Source organism: Uranotaenia lowii, chromosome 2 (genome assembly GCF_029784155.1).
Source record: "Uranotaenia lowii strain MFRU-FL chromosome 2, ASM2978415v1, whole genome shotgun sequence".
Classification (NCBI taxonomy): Eukaryota; Metazoa; Arthropoda; class Insecta; order Diptera; family Culicidae; genus Uranotaenia; species Uranotaenia lowii.
In genome coordinates, this window is record NC_073692.1 from 328491648 (window position 1) to 328512507 (window position 20860).

At 34.6% G+C, this 20860-nt stretch overlaps 1 protein-coding gene across 1 annotated transcript in view; it reads left to right on the top strand.

The window, feature by feature from the left end:
• The first annotated feature begins 2785 nt into the window (after positions 1 to 2785).
• Positions 2786 to 20860, top strand: part of LOC129742954 (uncharacterized) — a 48076-nt gene continuing 30001 nt past the window's right edge. Inside the window, exon 1 of the mRNA XM_055734897.1 lies at positions 2786 to 2894. Coding sequence (XP_055590872.1) covers positions 2786 to 2894 — 109 coding nt within the window. The remainder of the gene's footprint in view (positions 2895 to 20860) is intronic.

Genomic DNA, 20860 nt, shown 5'->3' on the forward strand with positions numbered 1-20860 from the left:
AATTGGTGGAAAAGTCAAAGGTGGATTGACTCCTGATTTCAAACCTTGATTCTCTCTCATGGATTCAAATCCCAATTCTTTATCCAGGATTTTTTAAGCTTATTCCGGAATCTTATTCCGGAGCATGATTTTGGTAAGCGTATCCTTATCAAGGTGGCGAAAAAAATTCTGTGTTTTGACGAAAAAAATATATGATTTTCTGTGATTTTACCCAAAAATTCTGTGACGGATTTCTGTGAAGCTTTTTCCATACATTTCATTCAAAAGTCATGTCAACATCCGTCTTTTTTACTTTTTACTAAAGAATAATCAATAAATATTACCATTTTAATCAAATTTTTCCAATTCAAAGATAAATATACAAAATTTATATTTACACGAAAAACTTAGTTTTGAAAAAACGTCTAGAATTTCAAAATTCTGTGAAATGTGTGAATATTCCAAAATTCTGTGTTCTGTGACACAGATTCTGTGACAAAAAATGACTCAAAATTCTATGAAATTATAAATTTTTCTGTGATTTTTGAAACCTTGATCCTTATGCCAGACTTGAGATCCATATCCAGAACGGCTATGTGATCTTTCTAGATTTTTTCACATTTTTGACATTATTCCAGACTTTTTATTAGGTTCCCAAATCTTCACGATTTTGGGAATTTCTGCCAAATGGTTCTAGATAATAAAATAAAGGGGGTGAACGTTTATTGAACGATTATTTAAAAAAAATGCTCATCAGAAAATGTAAGTAAATTATAGAAATTGATCATTAAATCGGACACAACCATAACTATGCAAGCTCAACGGGGCATATGATCTTATTTAGTAAAATGGTTTCAGACCATTGCCGAAGAAACAAGTGAGATATTTTCTCTTCACTCATAATTTTAAATTCTTAAAAAAAATTTGATGACGAGGCTGAATAATCTTAGGATTTTTGGGTGCCCAGCGTTTGCAAAGATTCCGAAGGAAAAGCGGCAAAAGCTCGATGCTAAATCCAAACGACTCGTTTTCGTGGGCTATGCTAACAACGGGTTCAGGCTTTAGAACGGGTCGAGTACATCCATTGAAATCCATCGAAACGTAGTCTTCGATGAAACCAGCATGATGGAGCCTGAACAAAACCACGTGGAGCCACTCCCATCATCCATCGAGAAGCCCGAGGTTTCAACAGAGCCAGAATCAACATTTGAGCGGTTAGCCAATGTTACAGAACAACAAAACACTGTCGAGCGGTTAGCCGAAGTGTCATCACCCGAACCCACATCCGAGCGGTTAGCCAATGTACCTGTTAATCCCATTCAAACTGTGAGCAACAGTGCAATTGAGGATGAACCCGGCGAAAGCGACTATGAAAGTAGTGCAGAATTCCCAGACGATGAGGACGACGATGATGTACAAAATTCCGTCGATCCGGAACCGGCGCTGAGACGAAGTCAGCGAACTCGAGGAGCTACTCAACGGTACATGGCCAACGTAGCCGCTGTTATTGATGAGGAGCTACCTCAAAACATCTACGATTTGAAGCGCCGAGACGACTGGGAATCCTGGAAGACCGCCATTGACGAGGAGATGGCTGCCTTAGCAGAAAACAAGACTTGGGAAGCGGTCAGCTTACCCACAGGTCATAGAAAACCCATTCTATCGAAGTGGGTGTTCACCATAAAAGATGACGGTCGCTACAAGGCACGATTGGTTGCAAAGGGTGTTCTCAGAGACCAGGACTGGACTACTGGGAAACCTTCGCTCCGGTGGCCAAGATGGAGAGTGTTCGCACAGTCTTGGCGTTGGCAAACGAACTCCACATGGTCGTTCATCAGATGGACGTCAAAACTGCATTTCTTAACGGAAATTTAGAAGTGGTTATCTTCATGCAGTGGCCAAATGACTAATCGGCAAATCGAAGGTGGTACGGATGCAGAAAAGCCTGTACGGCTTGAAACAAGCGGGTCGTGCTTGGAATCAGCGATTCGACGACGAGATACGAAAACTTGGTTTCGTTCCGTTGAAGAGTGACTGCTGCGTTTACCGATCCTGCAAGCGAGGACTCATTCTCATCCTGTACGTGGATGACATCCTGATTTCCGGCAAAGATTTATCAGAGGTTATCTGGATAAAAACCGAGCTTGGAAGGTTATTCCAAATGAAGGATCTGCTGGAGGTCAAGACTTTCTTGGGAATGACCATCAAGTGAGATTTCAGCAAGAGCATCACCGAGATTTCACAATCAGGATACGTCGAGAAGGTTTTGCAGCGATTTGGTATGGCCGATTGTAAACCCGTAGGCACGCCACTTGACACCAACGTTCGGTGGACAAAGCTGGACGATGGTGAAGTTATCACCGAACAGCCGTTCAAGGAATTGATCGGTTGTCTCCAATATCTGGCGACATCTTCAAGGCCAGATATCTGTGCAGCGGTTAGCGCACTGAGCAAATAGCAGGCCAGCCCGGCGGATAGGCACTGGCAAGGCCTGAAGCGTGTTCTGCGATACCTTCGAGGTACGACCGATACGGCGTTGGTATACCGCAGAAACGCGAAACCGGAAATACTCATCGGATATGCAGACGTAGATTTCGCTAACGATTCCGATGATCGAAGATCTGTATCGGGCTATGCGTACATGATCTTCGGGAATTTGATTTCGTGGTCAACGAAACGTCAGCAGATGGTCAGTCTCTCATCGACCGAAGCTGAGATTGGAGCGCTGTGCCATGCGGTGAAGGAAGGTTTGTGGCTAACAAACCTCTTGGATGAATTGGGTGTGGTTAGCACTCCTTTCACATTGATGGAGGACAACATCCCATGCATCCAGTACCTGCAGGAGGCGAGGACCCATCAGCGGATGAAACACTTGGATGTCAAGTACGCGTTCATCAGAGAGATCATAAGGAGCGGTCAGCTTTCTTTGCGATATATCTCAACTGAGGATCAGCCAGCTGATGCGTTCACGAAGGCGTTACCAAGGGCGAGGCATGCGAAGCTGTTCAGCACTCTCAATTTGCGAATTGAGGGGAGGTGTTGATACTTACGTTTTTCCGGACTCAAAATCCTGGCGGCCACGTTCGGACGAAACCAAAACCGATTATTTTGGTTTCGTCCTCTTTCGTCAATTCGCATATTGAGAACAATAGCGGTTGACAGTTAATGATGGTCAATGATGATGACAACAATATAAATGTTGTCATCATGCACGCTAAACTCAGCCAACACAGCAAGTGGTTATGAGTTACCCTGCAGTGTTGGAAGTTTATTCTGGGTGGTTAGCCCAGAATACGATGGTATTTAAGGAATGATTCTGAGTTGAGAATCACCTAGGTTAAGCGACAAGATTGTTATCGCTATAGGTCAAAGTTAGCTTATAAGGACTTGACGAACAGAAATGAATAAATGGTATCTCATTTCCAAACCGATTCCCTGTTGCTAAATCATTGAATTCAACAATATAAAATAGACTTTTTCAATGAGGAATTCAAGAGATCACAACTGACTGCTAATCTATTCAATAAAAAAATTTCAGTTTTTAATCAAAATAATTTGTACATACAATTCAGCTGAAAATCACAAAATTTTGTTTTATAAAAAAAAAATATTTTTTTTATATTTAAAACAAATTTTCATAGTATTTTGTAATGATTTTTTTTTTGAAAAATGATTGCTGATAAAGCAGTTCGTAGGTAACTGTTCTTCATCTTAAAAATCTGCACAAAATTCTACATTACTAATATTGCAGTTTTTCAAAATATTATGATAGCAACAACCGGATTTGAATCGAAAGATTTAATTTGTGTTCCTTGATGGTTAAAATCTTTGAATTTGCTCAAATTTTTAGAAGATTAAGCTTATCTGATTAGAGCCTAGAAAAAGTGGAGCATTCCAGAAATATTCTGGTGCGAATTCGAGCCGGAAAATTATAAACATTTTTTTTCAACACGGATAAACTGATCATTTGATTTCAAATTTCCATTTCATTAACCGGGAAACATTCGGGAAAATTTGGGCACAATCTGTGTATCATTAAAGGAAATGACAAGGAAATCATAAAAAAAATCACTATAAATTAAAATCAGTACAAATTTTTTACTAAATATCTGAGTAGGGTTCAGGTAAAACGGTGCAATCTTGAATGCTTTGAATGGGACCGTGTTAGGAAAGACTTTATAAAAGTTTCAGCAAAATCCAACAATTTCGAAGAGAAAGATATTTTAAACTTTTAAAGGGTATAACTCCGTAATCAGACCACTAATCTATTTGACACTCCTTGCTTAATACGCTTTATTTCTCAACCGATTTTAACAATATTTATAGTTTTGTAAAGTATCACAGTGTTCATGCAATAAAACTACTGGAATCAGTATGAAAAAAACCATTCCTGTGAATATAATTTTATTACGAAAATCTCGTGTTAATATACTCAAAACCCAGTGCAAAATTGAATCAAAATCTTTGAAAATCTACGAAATGGTAAATTGACAAACAAGTTAAATAAAAAACAGCTAATTTTGGAAATTTTTCAAAAATTCTGTGTTTCGTATTTTGACAATTTAAAAATGCTGTAATGTGATAAACTTACGTCAACTTTTCAATCCTCTTTTTTAAATTTATCTGGTGTGACATAAACAATTAAGACGGATCATGGATTGAAAAGTACAAGTTTTACACCACTTTTTTACATTTCTTGTGGTCAGCATCTTAAACTTTATTAAATAAAATATATCCTTATGTGCAACGTATAGCTTCAGACTGTAGCTTTCTTGGACCCTGAGTTAAATTTTTTTTTTGAGCATTACGTAGCTGACCTGCAGTCTTTTTTTCGGGTTATTTTTCTTTGACTTTGAATAACGGAAAACTGAAGTGTTACAGCAGTATATTGTTTGGAAAACATATCTGAGTCACATCACGAGGTTTCCAAAACTATGAATTTTGTAAAAATTGGTGGAGATCGAGAATGATATAGCGGTTTTAAGAAAGGAGTGTCGGATTGATACTCAAGGTTTGATTAAGTTTTTTTTCCTGGGCCTTAAGGATGCGTCCATGAAAAAGTAAAGAAGCAAAGTTAAAAATTCCAAGAATACAATGAGGATCCCCGATGATTTTTTTTTTTTTTTTTGATGTATCCGAATGTAGTTACAAGCCATCAAACTGCTAATAGTTTTATTTTGACACTCAAGAGAAGAATAGGGTTCATGCTAGAGCAAATAATACTCACAAACCGTTTTCTAAACTATTGAGGGATACCAAAATCTATATAGGATACAAATTTAGCAAAACCCTTGAACTCGATTGGCAAACTCTCCCAAGGATGAAGTGTCAAATGGCCTACGTATCCGGGGCACAAATGTGACAACGATATGCAAGAAACCATCTGGATGGAACAACCAGACGAATATTAGAAGAATTAAAAAAAAAAAGATAGATTGAACAACGGCGCGGCGTGAATTATCTTTTTCGTCTGCACCATGTGTTGAATGATTCGAACCTTTCGGCGCAGAGCGAATCAAAAATCAGGTTCCATTTAATGAAAATAAGAGTTGTGGTAAAAATATTGGCTAAAAAGTGCGTGTTGAGATGTTCCGATCAATAGAATTGCGTCAGAATCATCCTAAAAAAGATTTTTTTTAATTGAAAAAAGTTCATATTTTTTGTTGAAATAATTTTCTTATCCACTATGTCTCATTAACAGTGAATGTCTCACAAAAAAGCTTGTCACACTCCCTTTCGTTTGAATTGAGGAAGTAAGGGAAACCTCATAAAGTTATAACGGACGTCTAAAACTGCAATACCATCCGATAAACGAAAGGGGGGATGAAAGATAGCCATCGGTGTTGACGTTCGGTTTTCAACTCATTCACCAGCAGCAGTGCGCAAGTAGGTATCTCTTCATTCAAAGCTATATTCATCTTGAGTAGGAAGAATAACGTCCATCGAAGCAAATTTTGATGTTTCGCTCGGCCATTTGGTGGCCAGTTGCGAAAAACACCCCTCCCAAAGGAAATATAATTGATGCTTTCAATTAATTTACGAACTGGAAGTTATGATGCATTGTAAAAGGCTCTTTCTCCTCGATTTGTGTAGGTTTTCGTTGTTTCGTATAAACCATTTTGGGGGACTGCACTATATCCTTTACTAGACCGGGTTTCAGGATGTTTTAATTTTTTTTAAATAATTGTTTTTTAAGGTTTGAATCAATTTTTATATTTTAATTTTATAATTTCATTGAAAAACTTATTAATTATTCATTCTTATAGTCAAATTATCAGCAAAAATCAGTCAAATATAATGTCGATCTAATGAAAAAATCCACAATAACCCTGTTGGTGATGAGCATCGGAAAAATATGGACCCATATCCTCTCACAAACACTCAGGCCAGCGACTTTCCCATACGCACGGAGCCACGATTCTCTCGGTAGCCAGCTGGCTACGAAACCGAAAACCCTGCCCATTACTTCGGGCCACGGGTACGGTTTGCTGAATTTATGCCATCAATATATTGCAATTAGAGCACCTTGTTATTGAAAGGTTCCGTCGTCTCGGTCGTCTTTGGCTATAGGATTCGATGTTTACCTTCCCCGGTGGAGCATTTCTAGCGTTCACGCGCAAAGGTTCAACCCAGTCAGTCAGCGACTAGCTCAAAAAGACTCACACAACAGCTATCGAACCTTCTTTTATGAGTCCACTGCCAATATGTTGCAATTTGGCCGTAAAATTCGAGTGCTCTATTGTTGGTTTATCACGGGACTTACTAGTTTGAGGCAGAGATGTAAGTTTGCCTAAATGATATCTACTGTCAAATGAACGTTAGACAAATAAAGGCAAATGCGTTCCTTAATTGAAATGATGCTTGCAGGCTTGAAACAAACGATATTAGAATGCTCAAAAAAGGTGAAATTTGGTTAGAATAATGTTTAATAATATGTACATTGAAAATATCGGCACAATTCAATTCTTGCTTCCTAAAAATGGTGGGTTTAAAATTTATTTAATTAAAGACTGAATAACCATTCAAGGGAAATATTTTAAGTTTTCTATAAATACAAGCCTATTTGTTTTTAATAGAACGATAACGATAAACGCGGTAAATAATCTCAATCAAAACTTTTAAAAGTCTAACCAAAATTATGAAGCTCACATGGCCAAATTTCTAATAATGATGAAGACAAAGCTTTCAAAATTTCGAAAAATCAAAAGACTCATTTTGATTTATATTTAACACGTTCGTCGCCCAAAAAAAATCTCAGAGCATGAAAGTAAAGCGAGAGAGCTTCAGATTTACAACGCGTGGCAGAACTGAGCGGCAACCTTGCTTAAGAGTGCCGTCACCCATATATGGGTGACGTGGCGACGAACGTGTTAATGTGAATTCGAGAAAGGCCGAGTAAAATCAGCTAGTTTAATTTATTTGTTGAATGGTTGTCGTTTCTAAAAAACCCGCTTAAATTTTCTCATGTTTCGATTTCCTTTGATGTAGCTTTTGACAACTGCTTGCAAAACTGTTGTTATTAGAATGGATTGTTCGATTAACATATTTTAAATCATTCTGCGCATAAAGTACGTTGAATAATGATAGTCTTGGTTTTGAAGCCGATTGTAGTAAACTCCGTCCAAAAGAGGGTGTAAGAGGGTTAATAAAATTCAATTTTATATTTTTACCTGTGAAACATGACTTGAATAAAAAATCAAAACATTGAAATTAAGGGTATCAACTTTTTTTTCTTGTGATTACCTTTAAAAAAAATTCAAATTTCAAGATTTTGATACTATTTTGATTGCAAGTCTCGAACTTGACAGAAAGCATAATCAAGACAATCAAACTACCGAGATAATTTCAATTAAGAGAATGGATTCAAATTTTTGAATCACACAGGAAGTTTAAAGATGTCTACATCAGAAAAAATCTTTGCTCACACTTTTCATAACTATTCGATTTCGTTCCATTTCCATTTATACTATGCGAGGAAATGTATTATTTAACTAAATTGACTTACAATATGAATCTCAATGGAAAATAATTTCCTTTGAAGAGATTCATTATTCGATATTTACTATAACACTATTTTTTTATTGCTAATTATATTATGTTATGTTCAAAAATTAAATAATATAAAATACAAACTACAAAATTTTTAAGAATTTATATATATAAAAATGAATTTCTGTCTGTCTGTCTGTCTGTCTGTCTGTCTGTCTGTCTTTCTGTCTGTTCCCTATAGACTCAGAAACTACTGAACCGATTTGCGTGAAACTTGGCAGGTGGGGGTATTGGAGGCTGGGGAAGGTTCCTATTATGGTTTAGGACCCCTCCCTCTAACAAGAAGGGGGGAAGGGGCCTCCCAAACAAAAGACAATTTTTTGCATAACTCGAGAACCAATCAAGTAAATGGTATCAAATTTGGCATGGGGTGGTATTTGGGAACGGAAAATATTTCAATGAATATAAGGTACCCCTCCCTCCTCTCAGTTGGATGATAGGAAGGGGGGAGGGGGGCTACCTTACAATTTTTCATATAACTCGAAAACTAATCAAGATATTGGAACCAAATTTGGCATGGGAAGGTATTTTGATACGAGTAATATTTCAATGATTATTTTAGACCCCTCCCTTTTTGCAGTTGAAGGGGGGAGGGGGCCTCTTTCATATTTTTTTACATAACTCAAAAACTAATAAAGCAAATGGAACCAAATTTTTCATGGGAATTTGGTATTTGGATACGATAAATATTTCTATGATTATTTGAGACCCCTCCCACTTTCCAGTAGGAAGATATAAAGGGGGAGGGGCCCTTTTTTAATTTTTTTCATAACTCAAAAACGAATCAAGCAAATGGAACCGAATTTGGCATGGGCGGATATTTGGGAACGTGACATGTTCTAATGATTGTTTGAGACCCCTTCCTTCTTCCAGCGGGGAGAAAGGAAAGAGGGAGGGAAGTTTCATAAATTTTTTATTGCATAACTTAAGAACGACAACAGCAAATGGAACCAAATTTGGCATGGAACTACATTTGGGTACGAGAAATGCTTCTATGATTATTTGGTATCCCTCACTCCTTCAAAAAGGTGGATGAAAAGGGGGAGAAGAGGTCTCCCTTAAAATTTTCAGTATAACTGGTGAGCTTATCGAGCAAATTGAACCAAATTTGGCACGTGAGGGTATTTGGAAACGAAAAATGTTTCTATTTTAAATTGAAGCCCCACTTTTTTCAGCGGAAAGATATAAGGCGGAAAGGGGGGCTTCCATACAATTTTTTTGCATAACTCGAGAATTAATAGAGCCAATGAAATAAAATTTGGTATCAAAAAGTATTTGAGTAAAAAAACTACTTTTGTGAATATTAAGTTCTCACCCCCAACCAAATTTGGCATGGAATGGTAGATCAATACGAGTATTTTTTTTATGTCAAACAATTCCTTTCTTGCAGTGGGATGATAGAATTTGGAATAAAGGAAGGGAAGAGGAAAGCTTACATTTATCTTTTTTTTACAACAAAATCCGAGAAATGGGCAAAACTTAACATGGAAAATCATTTTTGTATGATTCTATGATTATCTGACTCTTTTCAGTGAGTAGGTACATGGGAGGAGGGAGTTGAGCCCAATACAATTTTGTTAGCATAAGTTCTTAATTTATGCTAACGAAGCCAACAAATATAGCATGGAAAGGAATTTGGATACGAGATATGTTTCTACGATTGTTATAGATCCTTACGCTTTACAGTGTAGAGAGGAGAAGAAATTTTGTTGTAAAGCTTAAAAATTTATCAACAAATGGCACTGTATTTGATATGAGAGGATTTGAGGGCTCGAAAAAAAATGTTTATGATTATTCAAGACCACGATTTCCATTCAGCAGGGAAGGACAGGGGGGCTCTCTTATCAGATTTTTAGCATAAATCCAGAACATAGAAAGCAAAACAACCTTATGTTATAAATTGGATTGTTTGCGTACGATTAATTTGAGCCCCTTCTTTTTCAGGGCGACGCTTAAAGAAACAGATTAAAATTATCAGATCTTTAACACAAATTTATTGATTAAGATTCAGAAAATAAGTTTAAGACATCTTTGTGTTACAATTCGAAACTCCAGCTGCGGCTCGCATTTTATAGCGGTTGCTTATGAATTATGTTATAACTTGATTTTAAATAATGCCAACAAGACAAAAATTTGAATAATTTCTGAAAATAGCATTTGTTTTTGAAAGGTGTAGCAAAGCACACCGGGTCAGCTAGTAATAATATAAAATATTAACGCAACAAAGTACAAAAGGTAAACAAAACAAAGACTGGATGATCGACTGTTTCAATGGTTCAATTTTTCTTTCAAAAGCTGTATCATTTTGGTGTTAAACATGGAACGATTGGCTATGTTTTTAATTTCAGTTGGTAAAGTTGGTCCCATTCCATAGAGACGTCACAAAATTTTTTCAGAAATTTTTCAAATATGTTATGATCACATTTTCATATGTGATGAAAGAAATTAGAGAAACATGAACTATCAAAGAACGAAAGAACATAAGCCGTAAATATCATGAAAATTTTGAAAAAGATACAACGGCTCACCGACAGGACTTGAACCTGCAATCTCCGCTTCGGTACAACGGCGCGTTAGCCAATTCCACCACGGTGAACGTGATGGAACCGGCGAACACGAGCAATCGAGCTCTGCCGATCAACTGCTGGACCTTCTATCGAAACACCATGTATATCCCGCATGTGATCTTTCCCTCTATTGATCTCTCTTGTTTCTCTAACCCCACCCATCGACTCGGGATTTTAGCCGAGCGAGCACATGGTCGATTGCTTCGGGTTTGCCGCAACTTACGGTCAGATGAAGAAGCAATCAGTGCCGCTCAAGGTTCCGAGCAGACCAGTTACACAGGGAGGTGTTGCTCTGTTGAAATCAATACTGATGTTATGAAATCGCTTGGTACATCTTTGTACCTGAAAATGATCACATTTTCATATGTGATGAAAAAAATTAGAGAAACATGAACTATCAAAGAACGAAAGAACATAAGCCGTAAATATCATGAAAATTTCGAAAAAGATACAACGGCTCACCGACAGGACTTGAACCTGCAATCTCCGCTTCGGTACAACGGCGCGTTAGCCAATTCCACCACCGAGTCGATGGGTGGGGTTAGAGAAACAAGAGAGATCAATAGAGGGAAAGATCACATGCGGGATATACATGGTGTTTCGATAGAAGGTCCAGCAGTTGATCGGCAGAGCTCGATTGCTCGTGTTCGCCGGTTCCATCACGTTCACCGTGGTGGAATTGGCTAACGCGCCGTTGTACCGAAGCGGAGATTGCAGGTTCAAGTCCTGTCGGTGAGCCGTTGTATCTTTTTCGAAATTTTCATGATATTTACGGCTTATGTTCTTTCGTTCTTTGATAGTTCATGTTTCTCTAATTTCTTTCATCACATATGAAAATGTGATCATTTTCAGGTACAAAGATGTACCAAGCGATTTCATAACATCAGTATTGAAATATGTTATGATTAAAAGCTAAATTTGAAAAAAAAAAATACTCTTGAAACAATGTGGAACTGCAGAAATGCTGGTTTCTCGCATGGAAATGGTCCTAATTAGGATTGTTTGATCTTTAGGAAAAGATCGATCTCCAAAATCGATTTAGATGGACGATCGTAGGATCGATCCACCTACAAATCGAAGCTTGAGGATCGATCTCTGATATATAGATCTTATCCATTTCAAATCAAAAAAGATATTTTATTCATATAACGGTACTCATTGTTTTGTAAAATTGCAGGCGAAAATTCCAAAACAGCCAATCCAATTTAAATTATCAAAATCGAGTAAATACCCAAAATATTTCACTTTTTGTCATTGAATCCGTAATAAAAATATAGAACTAAATAACTCAACTACGCGAAAAAAAAATCCAAAAGATCAATTTTTTCATCCCAAATAATCGAACTAAGAAATCAAAAATCTGTTTTGAAAAAATCGATCTTTCATAAATCAATCCAAGATCCACAAATTCATTTCATACCTATTCTTATTGGAATATTATAATACACAGAAATGCCAAAAAAGAGAACATGAAAAAATAATTTATCGTTCGATAAATTCACTCGAATGAATAAAAAATTATCAATTTCAAATCAATCAATTAATAAAAAAAAATGATAAGTTCAAAATTGATAAAAGATACAGCGGGCAACGTTCAACATTTTTGAATGATATAAATATTTTGTAACATTTTTATGGAGGATAAGAGCTTTGCTCTGGTGTACTCTAACCTCATAAATTTTTACACTATCGTAGGAAAATCATGAATCCAATATCAAAATCAAAATGTTGTAAGTTGAGGTATAAAAAAACACTTAACTTTCAAGTTCATAATAAATTGTACAGTTGAAAAAAATGCACAAATTTTCAACACTCCTTCAGTCAAAATCAGCTCTAAAAGTTTTTGCATCATTGTGATTTTTGTTGGTGAATGCTATCAGAAATTGAGCCTTAATTTATTTTTTTTTTCAATTAGAAATTAAAATATTTCTTTATTTTATTTCAGAGTTAATTTTTGATTGAAATGAAATTGTAGAACGACAATTAAAAATGAAAAATGAATTTAATAGATAATAGATGAAAAATAATTTCGAATCACTATTTTGAAATATTTAACCGAATCATAAATGAATATAAGTGTCCTAAAATCAGTTTTAAGTTAATCGTAAATATATTCAAAACTTTATCTCAAATATTTATTTCTCGAACTTAAAGTTGCAAAATGCGAGTCATTTATATTTTGATTGTGTTTACCTTTTACTGATATGATCATGATCATATCATGATGAGATAGATCATGAATAATAAATAATTGAAGAGTTTCTTGTTTTTTTCTATTCAACAACAAGTGAATTATAATCATTTGTAAAATGAAAGTTATAACGACAGATTACTTAATGAGTTGATCTTTTCTTTTCTATTTTTATAGGAATTTAAGCCATTTATGTCATTCTTCCTCGCGATTTTTTTTAACTTGCTGGACGGGTATTCAAAAAAAAAAATTAATAAAAGTTTCTGGCACGACAAATTAAAGATCCGTTGATTGGAGTTGTATCAAATAAAATAAAAAAAAAGTGTTAAAATAGAAAATGGGTTAAAATAGATAACATTTCTTCTCCAACTTTGAATTTTTTCAAAAAACAACCTCAAGTATAGCTTAATCAGATCAAATTGGAGCAAAAAGAGCAGTGTGCACCTTCCTTTGCTACCTCCCCCACCCCTTCCATTAATATTTCAAAATGAATGTTTATTCACTAGATACTAAATTTTTTTTTGATCGATTTTTGAAAATTTGCAAATCCCCATTGTTAATGAGTCTTCAGCGCCTATAAATTTTTTGGGAGAAAACTCAATGGATTATGTGGAAGAGTATCAAGTCAAGTTTCACTCAATTTCAGCCTAATTTTAAATATTTAGACAAATTAACTTTGGACCATAAAGACAAAAGAGAGTTTTTTAAATCAGTTTTTGTTATTTTCAAAAATTTGAAGACTTTTCGTAATATCAAATAGTAGGAAAAGTCAAATTCAGTATGGGAGCATGGGGAAACTTGAATCTTCTTTATATATTTTAACATATCATTTTATAACACAAAAAAAATGCAACTCACCCTAATTTGTATTTTCCGACAGCGTGTAATTTCAAGTTTATATGCTCCCAAAGTAAGAACGATCCCTGAACTTGTAGATAAGCTAAATGTAAAAATTGTGATATTTTTTGAGTAAAAGGAGACTTGATGCTTTATCAAAGAAGACATAATTCATTATTCAAGGTGCCTCAAGCGTTGGAAAAATCAAGCGTAATCTAAAGAGAACAGATCCTTTAACTGTTTTTGGTCCTATTATTTTCACAGTTTAAAAGTGTCAGACACAGAAAAAGACAAAGAGTGTTCTAAAAGCTTGTTTACTATCCTTTAGTCATTGCATGCTTCAAGATGCTATTATTTATTGTTTTGATACAAACATTTTTTTGTTAGACAAATTATTGGATAAATATTAGTTATTGGGCAAATATTTGTAATTTTTTATAAGTAATTTGATGTAAATAACTAACTGACCTGGTGTGCTTTGCTACACTTTCCAAAACTATATTAAATTTTTAAAATAAAATTTATAGTTTTATTTCTATGGCAGCATTCCAAACAATATTTCAACCTAATATAGAAGCAAACAACTGTAGTTTCGAATTTATAGAGCAAACATGATTTAATTTTTTTTTAAATTGATATCTTAGTTTTTTTTTTCAAGATTTAAAACTTTTACTCTGTTTTATAAGCTTTATAGAATTTAAAATGATGTTAAAATGTATATTTTGATGATATAGACTTCCAACCCCTTCCCTCTTCAAATGCAAGAAGTTCTCACGAACTCACGAATCATCTAAACGGCGTGAAATTTTGCTTCATTTTTTAAGAATGGGCTGGGGATTTTCAAATTGGGCCAAATATAATATAAATATAGACTTGCCTCTTTCTTTCCGACTCCACCCAGAAATAAGGGAGGGTCTCAAATTATTCGTACGAAAACAACGAATTCCATAAAATATGATTCCTTGTTCTTGATAAGTTTCCGATTTATGCCTACCAACTTGTATGGAAGCCCTGATTGGTTAATAGCACTTGTCATGATATGAAATCTGGCGACTTTTTATACTGTAAATTACTTTATTTTTATTTGTTTAAGCAAAAGTACAAATTAAAATCATACTTTTAAGCTGTAACCCAATGAGTCAAGAAAAATAATGGGTTTTTAAAGAGAAAAAAAAGGTTAATTTTTTATATTCGATTTAATCACAACAATTTTGTCTTTTTTGTGCTCAAGGTCCTTTTTAAGACATTTCAAGGTTTAAACTTACTGACCTTATCTGTTCATAAACAATTGATTGAGAAACAGATTTTCAAAAATTTAATGAATAAAAAAAAACGTTAATGCTTCGATGGTGGTATGCATAATTTCTAAAATTTGTCATGTATATAACATCACACAAAATCTTAAAATAAGTCATCAAAGTTTCTTTCGCTTCTATTTTATAATTTCAATCTTAATTTCAATTCAGATACACCGGGGCATTCATTCATGCGTAATATAGCTTTGAAATTAATTTAATGCGTGTTCTTTGCATTTGGCCTTAAAATGCATTTATTTTATATAATCTGTTTTAAAGGATTGGCTCTTGTTCAAGCCATGTGTCTGTTCATTTTCATTGGATTTTGTTGTTGTTCTAGAAATTTAATGCTGCTTGACATATCTTCAGTTAAATTCATTTGTACATGTTTAAAAAACGTTTTTGATCTATTTTTGTCGAGAACATCTTATTTTTTAAAATCAAAACTGGTCTTCCTGGCTTATTGGATTATACAATTGTAAGTGAATCGACCAATATTTTTTTAAACCTCCGCAAAAAGTCATACCATTATTTCATTTGCATCAGTATTAAATTTAAATTTGTTAAGGTAACTATTATTAACACGATTTAAAAATGGTTTAAATTTTTAAAATCGTTTGAATGATTTTGATTTGAATGACAAAATTTCAATGTGAGCGTCATTCGTTGATATGTGCTGTACAAATGAGCTAGAAATCAAAAAGAAAAAAATCACATCTAGGCTTCAAAGCGCCATCACGTACATTGAAAATATTCTTTGTTGAAAAATACGCGCCCAAATGTTCCCACTAATCAGTATGCCATGTCATGGTTACTATCATCTCTCGACGTTTGCTCGCGACGCCTTGACCATAGAGACGAAAAAATAACCGTCCAAAGGAAAGAAAATCTTGAAAAAATTGAAGTCATGACTTCAATTTGTTTCAAATAACTACAAATTTTATTATTACGGACAATGTACCTATCTGACTTTGAGTTTTTTTTAATCGATACAAACCGATTCGCATGCCTACAGAATATTCTAAAAATAATTTTATATGAATCGTTTGGTTCATTTTGGAGGAGTAGTGGTACTAACACCGTAACAAGAGAATTTTATATTATCGATAATCATGGTCTAATCAGAAGAAAAATATGTCTTCTTGGACATTAGAGGTCAGTTGAACGCATAGCAAACATTTGGAAAAAAAACTGGTGGGAAACTTTTTAAAGTGATAAATAAATCTTCAAGTCACATTTTGTAGGTTTTTTTCAAACAAAATTGAATAATAAAACTTTTTTTTAAATTCTTTGAGATAACCGCATTATTGTTTTGCTCTGTTTCGAACATTTTTAACAGCATGTGATCTTTGTAAGAAATTCCAGTTCCGATGTAAAGCAAAGCAATCAAGTAACTTCAAAGATCAAGAATCTTTATTCTTCCCTACCTTTTGAGCCACCGGTCAAAAACTGCTTTTAGTGTATTTCTACCAATATTCTTTTTATCGTCTAGTGACACTTCTAGTGACTTGTTTGTAGTTTACCACAATAACATCGACTAACCAAAAGTGAAACCCTTTTCTCACTTTCATCGACCCTTGCTAGAGAAAACAGACCCCCAGCATTCGCCGAAAGAGGCTGGGTCCAGAATGTGAGCAACAATTTGTTCACACACCGGTCCACCATCATTTCATTCATGGTTGGGTTGGTATCCTTTCATTGTTCCCACGAAGCTGTTGTTGTTGTTGTTGTTTATGAATGAACGCTGCTTCGGTGTGGTGCTTTTCGGTATATTTCTCATAATTTCTGCCTCCCGTAATGGGCTGAGGCGTAATAATATTTGCAATAACGCGGGCGGCTCAGAATGCAAATGATAAAATGTGAGTATGGCGACGCTGTAGACTTTGCTTACCTTGCTTGGAGGCTCGTTAGGAATAAAAAAAACTCAAATCACTGAAGTTACCCTGGGCTGCATTTGTTGAGTAACCTGTTGGTAGTACCTAATAGCATCTAATGCAACGTTCCCCAGACTATGCAATGTTGCCAATGGCTGGAGCGAAACTTCGCCAATGGTCAGCCAATATGGCGGTGTAGTGCGTATAATGGAACGATATTTTATGCTTATGTTTACATTTATGCTGCGGCATGTCGTGGTCTAAGTTTTTATTGATCAATGTTGGCTGCACGCATGGAAAAATTTGTTCAATTATGGAAAACAGCTTCTCAAGCGTACTGAACTTTACAAAAAGTTTTCAAAATAATTTTTATGAAAATCAGTGACAAACGATTATTTAAGTTAGAAAAAAAAACATAATTTTACACAGACATCAACAAAACAGTATGTGGTTTGTCACTAAAGTAATAAAAAATAATAAAACTGTCTTCGAGAATGATATGTATATATTGAATAAAATTTATTTTAATAAAAATGCAAATTTTTTCTATTTTCTTTTTTTTTCCCACTTTTAATAACTGTGTCTTTGGTATTCAATGCGAATAAAGTGGAATAGTAACGTTTCGTTGGTGGGTTTTTCGCACAGCTGTTTGCCTTCGCCAATAACATAAGAGAGCTTTGCGTTCATGTGGTAATTTGCTCCAGCGACCGACGCGACGCGACGGTTGGCGGTAATAAATGCATGATGGCTTGTACTTTGGGTTCACTTGTAGATATATCAATTATTACTAATTCAATTTATGGATGTGTTAATGGTTCAAGTTTAACGCATATATGAGTTAGGACCAATAATCATACAGTCATTCAATAGCAGTTTGCGAAAATCGTGGACATACTTAACTTATGAATATTTTCGAAAAGGAGTTACAGTCAAAGTAAAAAAAATCTCTTGAAAAAACAGTTTTTCTAACCTAACACGTTGTAGATTGGATAAAATGGTTCGCTGTGCTTGAAACAAAGTTGTAACAAGCCACGATCTACAATTATTTCATACATTAGGATGCGTTTAGAAGTTCCTGAAGCTCTATAGAAAGCATTTAGTGTATTTTATTGCCAATTTTGGAAGGTTCGTCCATCGAAAAGTGCACATTTTCGCAACACTCCCTTTTTTGTGATTAATTTTTAAGATAAGCTGAATCAAATCCTCACATTATTTTATCCGCAGCATGAATAATTGAATACAGTGAGATAATGTATTGTTACCCAATAGCAAAATAAATTGAAACACAAAAGAGTCATTAAATTTTTAAATTATCATATCTTTACAAAGAAATTTTGCTCATAAAAAGTTAACTTCAATACATATGCTGATTTTTTATTTATTTCGTCTTAAAAATTGGGAATTAGAGTATAACAAATTTAAAAACTACTGTAAGAAAATGATTGATGGACAACAAAACTTGAATCTTTCAATTCTCTAAAACAAGAACTGTGTTTTGACCTTTCAAACTTAATTTTTTAGAAAATGAAAAAGATTTTAACAAAATCTGCACAACGCATATTATGTCATTTTGGAATGATGTTCAGTCCGGAGATTTTACATTTTAAATATGCTGAATTTTTCAAAAACATGAAAAAATAAGAAAGGGTCTTGGAACGAGGAGTAGGCAGATCATACTCAAAAATTAAAGATTTGGTTTGTAGGCCTCAGTCAGTCTTTCGGCCAAGTTTGGCAAATTTTTAAAAAGATTTTTCATCTATTTGTTTCAACTTTAAGTGAGACGAAATATGAAGAATTTCACAATTGTTATAAACAAGTTAGTATACCTAGTAACCAGATATGTTGAGGTAAGCATTTAGATATCTATAGGGGAGAATGAGGATACTTGATCCCTGGGGATACTTGATTCCTTAGCTATATCTCGAAACTGGAATGTCTTACAAAGATCAAATGTTCTAGAAAAATCTGCCAAAATGAGCAAAATAACAATACTTGTAGTTTAAAAAATTTTAGCAAAATAATTGTTTGAGTAATTGAACTTTGTTTGAAAAATTTCACAAAATGTTACTTGAAGATCTTTTTTCATCACTTTAAAATGTTCCTTACATGGGAAAATTATGAAAAATGTTTTCGTTCCAATGTATCAATCGTTCGAGCGTAAAATGAACTTCATAATGCCATATTTTCAAAGCAATGGAAAACTCTCCACTTTAATCAGAAAAAGTTTTCTAAAATGTTGATTATGGGTACAATTGATCCCCTAGAGTTGGGTACAATTGATCCAAACGGCATATTCTTCTTCTGAATTGATCGTTATGATTGCTGATTACGAAACTTCTAATATTTATCCAAAAACTAATATTTACCAAACAATTTTCTGAAGAAAAGAGCAAAAATAATTAATTTTCTCTTAATCATAAAAAATAGCGCCTTTAAGTATGCAATGTTATTAGCGTTGAGACAAAGTTATAGAATTTTCTTTTTATGTCAGCTATAAATTGGGAAATGAGAACAAACATGACCAAAATAGTCAATTAACATTCTATCTTGGGGTTTTGTTTGATTTTTATACAAGGATTAGGGCTTCCTGAATAAAAGATCAAGTCTCCTTCAATAGGGGATCAAGTCTCCCCTAACTTCAGAAAAATCGCAATTTTTTTACTCCAACGAAAATGCTTCTAGTTCATCAACGAGTTCAAGTATCGTTCTAATTTTTGGAGCATAGAAACTTGAAGTTAAAAGCTGTCAGAAAATGTCAAAGACGGCGAGTTGCTAAATTTTTCCAAAAAGATATGGTGAAAATAAGAAAAGGGGATCAAGTATCCCCACTCTCCCCTATATATAAAAATGAATTTCTGTCTGTCTGTCTGTCTGTCTGTCTGTCTGTCTGTTCCCTATAGACTCGGAAACTACAGAACCGATTCACGTGAAACTTAGCAGGTGGGGGTATTGGAGGCAGGGGAAGGTTCCTATTGTGGTTTGAGACCTCTCCCCCTAACAGGAAGGGGGGAGGGGCCTCCCAAATAAAAGACAATTTTTTGCATAACTCAAGAACCCATCAAGCAAATGATATAAAATTTGGCATGAGGTGGTATTTGGGAACGGGGAATATTTTAATGAATATTAGGTACCCCTCCCTCCTCTCAGTGGGGTGATAGGAAGGGGCGAGTGGGGCTACCTTACAATTTTTCATATAACTCGAAAACTAATCAAGATATTGGAACCAAATTTGGCATGGGAAGGTATTTTGATATGAAAAATATTTCAATGATTATTTGAGGCCCCTCCCACCCTGCAGTTGAAAGGGGAGGGGTCTCTTTCATATTTTTTTACATAACTCAAAAACTAATAAAGCAAATGGAACCAAATTTGGCATGGGAAGGTATTTAGATACGAATAATATTTCAATGATTATTTGAGACCCTCCCTCTTTAGAGTAGGGAGATATAAAGGGGGGAGAGGCCCTCTTTTGAATTTTTAACATAACTCCATACAATTTTTTTTGCATAACTCGAGAATTAATAGAGCAAATGAAATAAAATTTGGTATCAAAAGTATTTGAGAACAAAAAATACTTTTATGAATATTATGTTCTCACCCCTCCATTCAATGGGGAGAACGGAAGGGGGATGGTACTTCCTTTCATGTTTATGCATAACTCAAGAATTTACAAGGAAATTAAACCAAATTTGGTATGGGATGGTATTTTAATGCGAGAATTTTTTTTACGTCAAACAATTCCTTTCTTGCAGTGGGATGATAGAATTGGAAATAAAGGAAGGGAAGAGGAGAGAAATGGACAAAACTTAACATGGAAAATCATTTTGGTATGATTCTATGATTATCTGACACACCATGCTCTATTCAGTGAGTAGGTACATGGGAGGAGGGAGGTTAGCCCAATACAATTTTGTTAGCATTAGTTCTCAATTTATGCTAACGAAGCCAACAAATGGAAACAAATATGGCATGGAAAGGTACTTGGTTTTGAGATATGTTTCTACGATTGTTATAGACCCTTTCGCTTTACAGTGTAGAGAGGAGAAAAAAGGAGGGGTTCCATATAAA